This window comes from Thamnophis elegans, chromosome 15, assembly GCF_009769535.1.
Source record: "Thamnophis elegans isolate rThaEle1 chromosome 15, rThaEle1.pri, whole genome shotgun sequence".
Classification (NCBI taxonomy): domain Eukaryota; kingdom Metazoa; phylum Chordata; class Lepidosauria; order Squamata; family Colubridae; genus Thamnophis; species Thamnophis elegans.
Window position 1 is genome coordinate 46,627,439 of NC_045555.1, and position 8,091 is coordinate 46,635,529.

An 8,091-nucleotide genomic window follows, 5' to 3' on the forward strand; every position below is an offset into this window, starting at 1 on the left:
AATATATTCAGTACCAAACTAGCACCTGTCCCTGCTCCTAACAATTCCTCGGGCTTTCTTGACTTCTCACTGCTTGCAAAGAATTCCAGTTGATTGGCATCATTAGCCGCCCGGAGTCCCTACGGAGTGGACGGCATACAAATACCATTAAAGTTTGAAAGTTTGAAAGCTCCTTTAGCGAAGGTGCCAGGGCTTGAACATGGAAACGAACTCTTTATTCAACACCCTTTAGCATCTGAGGTTCATTTTTGCCTTAGCTTTTTATGCAGCCACTGGAAATTGTAAACATGATGCTCCTAAACTCCCAAAATTGGGGGGAAAGGGCCCTAATCATTCCTCTTAAGCAATACGTAGGCATTCCTACTAAGACTTACCATATCAAACGTATAGGTCTTCCTTGATGTTTTATCGGCCATTCCTCCAGTGCGAACATTAACTTCTTTCCGTCCATGATCACATTCCACTACAGGGTAGGAGTTAGCTTTGCACTCAGATACGTTGAAGGGCCTTTAAAAACAGTTTCCCATATGTTAGTTGAAGTAATTGTTTAAGCCTAGTTTCAAATCAGCATGAGATCGATAAGCCTGTTTCCTTGGCTTCTGAGTTCAGTTTAGTTGGCATCCATGCAGCGTGACCCGACAAAAGGGCAAACGACAAAACCACGCCCGACTAAACCGCGTCGCTAAAATTGCAACATCACCAACGCATCGACAACAGCGCGGAGAAAGAAGGGCGCTTTACAACAGTGCGTCGACAGAAAGCCAATTTAACTTAAGGTAAGGGTTAGGTTTAGTTTTACAGTGCGCTTCTGTCGCCACGCTGTTGTCGCCGCGATTCAGCGCTCATTCGTCGGAGCGCTTTAGAACACACGGTTTTGTCACCGCGGTTTTGTCGGGCGCGGTTTTGTCATTCGCCCTTTTGTCGGTGAACCTCCATGCAGTACTATAAGATTCCAAAACCTGCTTGAAGATGGAACTGAACAGGATATTAGTATAATACCTTAACCACTGTACAACACTGGGTTTCATGGTTCCACCACAAAACCGCGCTTGACTAAACCGCGTCGCTGACGTCATCAACAGGGCGACAACAGCGCGGAGACAGAAGCACGCTGTAAACCCTAAACCTAAAATGAACCCCTAAACCTAAACCTAACCCCCCTAAACCTAATCCTAAACCTAACCCTTAACCTAACCCTAAAGCTAACCCTAAACCTAACCCTTACCTTAAGTTGAATCGGCTTGCTTTCAAAGCGCTATTTAAAGCGCCCTTCTTTCTCCACGCTGGCTGTTGTCGCCCTGTTGATGACGTCAGCGACGCGGTTTAATCGGGCGCGGCTTAGTCGAGCGCGGTTTTGACGGGTCACGGGGTTTCATTTGTTCTAATACTGTTCCTGTACAAAGTACAGATCTACATGGATGCTCATAGATCCGAGGGTAGGTTTTACACCTAATCCATCTGAAACTTCATCAAATCACAAAAATCTTCAATTTGACTTTGAACTTCAGGCAGTCCTTGACTTACAATAGCCCATATAGTGACTGTTTGACGTTACAACAGCAGTAAAAAAATGTGACTTATGATCATTTGTCATACTTATGACCATTGCAGCATCCCCATGATCACAAGATCTACATTCGGATGTTTGACAACTGACTCACATATATGACGGTTGCAGTATTCTGGGATCATGTGATCACCTTTTGCAACCTTCTGACAAGCAAAATCAATGGAGAAGAGATTCACTTAACAACTGTGTTAGTAATTTAACAACTATACGAATTCACTTAACAAAGATGGCAAGAAAAGTAAAAATGGGACAAAACTCACTTAACAAATGTCTCAACATAAATTCTGGACTCAATTGTGGTTGTAACTCGAGGACTACCTGTATTCAGTCAAGGAACCAATTATCAAGGTTCAAGGTTCATTTTACTTATATGCCGCCCTATTCCCGGCGGGACTCAGGGCGGCGCACAAACCCAAGGGAGGGGAAGGGAAACACAAAGAACTATCACTGTATGAAGTTTCACATCTAAGGCATAGATTGCAGCTCTTATTTTTTTTGATGGGATCCACATGAAGCCATCAAATCACACAGTATCAACACAAGACTGAATCATTATAAATATATGAAACAAATATATCTTGGGCCCAAAATTTAGAATGAACAGATCTAGTGATTTTACATGGGATTTATCTGCAACCACCATGAAACAGCATATAACTTTCTGTATGCTGAAGCATTACAGTTACATTTTTTAATTATGTTAGATGCTGTAAAGGCACAATAATGTGGATGCAAGGGGTCGATACCATTAAATATTCTTTAAAGATAAAACCCACCCAAAACTATTATTAAACAACAGCATTGAAAGACATTTATGATTTCCACGATGCAAAGTTATGGAGCTGAAACACAGATTTTTAGATTTTGAAAATCCTTACACATGAGCCATTTGAAATTAGGATCAATGTTTAGATGGCAACTATCTCCACTGCTTGAGCCAGAAAATTAACATATCTGGCCATTTTGGATGTTATCATAACATTAATAACCTTCAAAAGATAGACAACACATACACCAATTAATTTCAAAGAAAAAAAAAACAGAGCTGTAATTATTTCTATTCTGTCCGAGAACATACTACAAACACTTTGATTTTGTACTTTAGGATACAAGTATGGCATAAAAATAATTCTTTGGCATGGTTCATCCAAAAAGACTCAGTTAACCAAAATCTGTTCATTTAAAACATACTGTATGAACCATTTAGGTTTTTTTTTTAATATGGTAAAATGATCTGGAAAGGTTTATATCAGCATCAACAAAAATCGCATCACAACAAAGATCTTACGCTTCACATTGCACAACTCCACATAAATTCTCTTCAGATTCAAGTTTTAGCCTCATGCCAATGCCCCCCAAATGCAGCAAATTAATTAGGATTGTGTTTTAGCCCAAAGACGTGGGTACCATTTGAGACGCTTAAAACAGATCTTTATCCATATTAGATTATACTGATTTTTATATTTTGCATTGTTATCCTGCTCAGTAAGTTACCTAGAGAAAATCTACTGACTGGCAACCATCTAAATGTGACAACTGTTTGCCCATCCAAGTGATGTAGTCAATGATATAATCATTATAAAACTTTCCAGCTCAAGCATCTACCATATCATTAAAAAAAAAGCCTAAATATTACTGTGTTTTTTAAATTAGAGTCTTTAACAACTATTACCTTAGCTTTTTACATTTTTATAGAGCGTGAGGGTGAAAAGGAGTCTGTCATTGGTGCCAATTCAAATACATCTAAATAAAGTGGATATGTACGGGTACATGAAATAACCTCAGTCCGTACATAGCAGGACAATCATGTCTGCTCAATAATCTTTTGTCAAGCTGAAGATGCTCTCCCCAGACTGATTCCGCTGCCTTCATAATTTTAATAAAAAAAAAACTAAATAAAAAAAAACACCCCACCTTTGGGAAGCTTAAGAGCACACTTAATAGTGAATTAAGTGCTATTGTTTCCAATGGAAGGTACTCTGAATACATACTCTACATGGAGCCATAGTTCAAGATGCATGATAATAGGGCTTTACTCCCCCTTTAGCGACTCTTAGGAATATACTTAATGATGAATACACCATATTGTTTCCAATGAAAGGTATTCTGAAAACGAATGAACACTGTAGGTAGAACTATTGTAACTAATGGGACTTTACTCCTAGTCAAGCTTGCCTGCAGAAGTCTGTGGGATCACTGGATGTTTTTAAGGAGAGTCTAGGTTCCCATCCTGGTGGGAATCTCTTCCTGAATTGTCATTTTCCCATGAAGAGGACTAAAAAAATCCAATTAATGTTAACAATGATGTAGTGTTATTAATTTCAGGCCAAACAAGGAAATAATTTTAAGAGCAAATAGGAGAAAAACGGCTGTTCATTTCTGATCACTAAATTGTTCTCTTGTTTTTCAAGCATCATGCTTAAAGTTTTGCTAACTATTGATAGCCATTTCTGCCTGATCTATGTATTTATCTTATTGGTATTTAACACATGTTTTTAAGGAGAGTCTAGGTCAGTGGTTCCCATCATGGTGGTGGGGCATGGCCAAAAAAAAGGTTGGGAACCACTGGTGTAGATAGACAGACACTTACCTAAAATGGTTTAGATTCTCCTGCCTGAGCAGGGAGCTGGACTAGAAGACCTTAAGGTCCCTCCTTCCAGCTCTATCCTACTCTAAGACTCGCAGTCTCCTTCAACAAAGCGGCATTCCGATGGTTGGGACTTGGGAGGGACTAGATCTAAGACTGGCTCATCTTGGCAGCGCAGCCCACCCGCAGCCCCGGGGGACGCAACTCCTCCATCCCGACTCGAGTCCTTTCTTATTTATTTTATTTTATTACATAGTTTATTAGGGACTACGTACAGTTAGATAGTTAGCATATATTTACAAATAAACAGAACAGCAGGTTGCTACTTTCAAAAATGCCCAGCCTTAGAAAGCCAGTGGTGGATGACCACATATTGACTGATTCTCTGTAGCTGCAGTTGAAGGTCACAGTACAGGCAGTCCTCTACTTACAACAGTTCGTTTAGTGACCGTGCAAAATTACAACTGGCACTGGGGAAAAAGTGATTTATGACAATGTTTCAAATTTGCCATCTTTATAATCAAAATCCAGATACTTGCAACTGGTTCATAGTTGTGACCGTTGTTTTTTTTTTTTACTTTCAAAAGTTTTATTTCTTATAAAACACACTCGAGTCCTTTCGAGGAGCCTCAGACTGGCTCGTCCGTAAACGCGATCGAATCCGGAGGCAGACCAAGCGGGGGGGGGGGGGGGGGGGGGGGGGGAAGAAATGCTGCAAAGCCTGGAGGTGAACCCGGATCAAACCCGGGCGAGGTCTTGGAGGAGGAAGGAGGAGGACCCAAAAAAGCAAAGGGCGAAGATGCCTCGCCGGGGGCATTACCTGCATCTCACCACCACCTGGATGTTCTTGCCTTTGTCCTCTTTCTTGCCGCCGACGGAAGAGCTCATCGTCGCTTCGTCCCGGGATACGTCCAGAAGGCGAGAGCCGGGGGGGGACGGGGACAAAGGAGGCGAGAGAGAGAGAGAGGAGCGCGGCCGCCCTTCAGCGGAAACCGCTCGAGCGACTCTTCACGCCCCGCAACCAACTTCGCGAGAGAAGCGCGCCAAGAGCGAAGCCAACTTTGAATAAGCCGCGCGGCGCGTCAGCCAATCGGAGGGAGGCTAACGACGTTCGCGGAGCACTATGGGACTTTTTTTTTTTTAAATATGCGCGAACTCCTCCGTGTGTTTATGACATCATCGCTAGGCGACATAAAGGATCGTGCAGCTAGAGCCAGTGTTTCTCAACCTTGGCAACTTGAAAGATGTCCGGACTTCAACTCCCAGAATTCCCCAGCCAGCATTCGCTGGCTGGGGAATTCTGGGAGTTGAAGTCCGGACATCTTTCAAGATGCCAAGGTTGAGAAACACTGAGCTAGACGTATATAAAAAGGAGTAAGCAGATGTCTATATACAGAAGAGATCTAGAAGTATTAAATATTAAAAGTATTAAGTATTAAAAGGTAGACCATAACCTACTACTAGATAAAGTAGAAGAATGTGGGTTGGACAGCATCACCACCAGATGGATTCATAACTGGCTGACCAACCGCATTCAACGTGTCGTCCTCAATGGAACTGCATCTTCATGGAGGGAATTATGCAGTGGGGGACCCCAAGGCTCTGTTTTAGGCCCACTACTCTTCAACATCTTCATCAATGATTTGGATGAGGGGCTAAATGGGGAACTCATCAAATTTGCAGATGACACCAAGCTGGCAGGAATAGCCAACACTTCAGAAGACAAGCTTAAGATACAGAAGGATCTTGACAGACTTGAACATTGGGCACTATCTAATAAAATGAAATTCAATGGTGAAAAAAATAAGGTTCTGCATTTAGGCAAGAAAAACGAAATGCCCAGGTACAGTATAGGTGGTACCTTGCTCAATGGTAGTAACTGTGAGAGGGATCTTGGAGTCCTAGTGGACAACCATTTAAATATGAGCCAGCAGTGTGCAGCAGCTGCCAAAAAAGCCAACACAGTTCTAGGCTGCATAAACAGAGGGATAGAATCAAGATCATGTGAAGGGTTAATACCATTTAAAATGCCTTGGCAAGGCCACACTTGGAATACGGCATTCAGTTTTGGTCACCATGATATAGAAAAGATGTGGAGACTCTAGAAAGATTGCAGAGAAGAGCAACAAAGATGATTAGGGGACTGGAGACTAAAACATGAAGAACGGTTGCAGGAACTGGGTATGACTAGTTTAATGAAAAGAAGGACCAGGGGAGACATGATAGCAGTCTTCCAATATCTCAGGGGTTGCCACAAAGAAGAGGGAGTCAAACTATTCTCCAAGGCACCTGAGTGTAGAACAAGAAGCAATGGGTGGAAACTAATCAAGCAGAGAAGCAACTTAGAACTCAGGAGAAATTTCCTGACAGAACAATTTAATCATTGGAACAGCTTGCCTCCAGAAGTTGTGAATGCCCCAACACTGGAAGTCTTTAAGAAGATGTTAGATAGCCATTTGTCTGAAAGGGTATAGGGTTTCCTTCCTAGGCAGGGGGTTGGACTAGAAGACCTCCAAGGTCCCTTCCAACTCTGCTATTGTATTGTATAACAATAGGTTGTACAGGTGTCCGGAGCTTCTTGAAATGAGCTTGGGATGCTCTTTTTTCCTTCCTCGCTCGCGGAATAAAAAGCAGAAAAGGGCTGGCCAATGACCATCTGGGGGGAAGGAGGGAAGCAGATAGGAATCTTTCTCATTCAGGTCTTATAGCATTTGAAAACGTGCCTCAGTTCATAATGCAGCTTGCAATATATTTCATTCCAAGAATAGCTCTGCATATTGGACTCATGGGGCGTGCATAAGCGCATAAGGGGCGTGCATAAGCGCACCATCGTGCCTACCGTCCCTGTCCTACTGCCCCCATTTATTCATACCCATTTCATTCATACTCATGTTTATTCTTATATCTATTATCTTGTAAACGATTGACAAATCAAATAAATAAAATAAATGTTGGTATATTTTAATATTGTGAGATGTAATTCCCAGAGTTGATAGCCAGGACGCTTAGATTTTATCAATCAGTCGCAAATATCATCTGCTAATGTACCTTTGGGGGATTTTTACAAGCGGACTGTGTAGCTAAGATTTTTTCCAAATTTAGCAATTTTAACAGGTGTGGACTTCAAGATGCTGGTTGAGGAATTCTGGGAGTTGAAGTCCAAACATCTTAAAAGTTGTCAAGTTTGAAAAACAAAATCACCTTGAGTTGGGCTCGACTTAAGCGAGTCTTTCTCTTTCTAAATGCAGGTGCTGTATTCGTGAATAGGTTTTAAATTCGGAGATAGAGAAAGAAAGAAATTCCACAATTCTATGTCAAGAAACTCCAAGCCTACACAGGGGTTCCTTGTGGATAATAAAACGTCGGCTTGTTGACAGAACAGAAGCATCCTGGAAATTGTAGTTTTAGTTGCCTGTATCATCAGTCATCCAAGGTAGCCAATGAGACAGGAAGAAATTTAAGACTATTGAACTGGTTCTCGTATAATGTAATGGCAAAGCCTTCTCGTGCCTCTCCTATGCCCAATGTCATTGGTACACAGAAGTAGCTCGCAAAGGAGAGAGAACGAAATGCAGAGTTTCTGTACAGATCATTAAGATAGAATGCTACAGAAGTGAAAGATTTATTTTCACCTTTCTTTGGAGCAATCAAAGAAAAAAATATCTAAGGGTGACTTATATATCCAGAACCCCACAGCATTTGTAATATATTTAAAAGAATGATTAAAATCTCACCAAGGCCTGAGCAAATCTTTTAAATACATTAGAACTATTTACCGAGTGGATATTAAAATTAGGGTATTAAATTTGAGTGTTAAAATTGGGATTTTAAAATATTTACACTTCCTTTAATGGCTATGTTGTTTTCTGAACCATATGTTATTTTAAATTTTTTAACTTTATTTTATTTTATTTATAAAAATGTAGGTATATGG

At 41.1% G+C, this 8,091-nt stretch overlaps 1 protein-coding gene across 1 annotated transcript in view; it reads right to left on the minus strand.

The window, feature by feature from the left end:
* The window catches only part of KIF11 (kinesin family member 11), a 30,714-nt gene extending 25,493 nt beyond the window's left edge, over positions 1-5,221 (minus strand). Inside the window, exons 1-2 of the mRNA XM_032231970.1 lie at positions 4,978-5,221; positions 375-507 (exon numbers count right to left, since the gene is read on the minus strand). Of these exons, the coding sequence (XP_032087861.1) occupies positions 375-507; positions 4,978-5,045 (201 nt within the window). The 5' untranslated portion in view covers positions 5,046-5,221. The remainder of the gene's footprint in view (positions 1-374; positions 508-4,977) is intronic.
* Between the last annotated feature and the right edge of the window lie 2,870 nt (positions 5,222-8,091).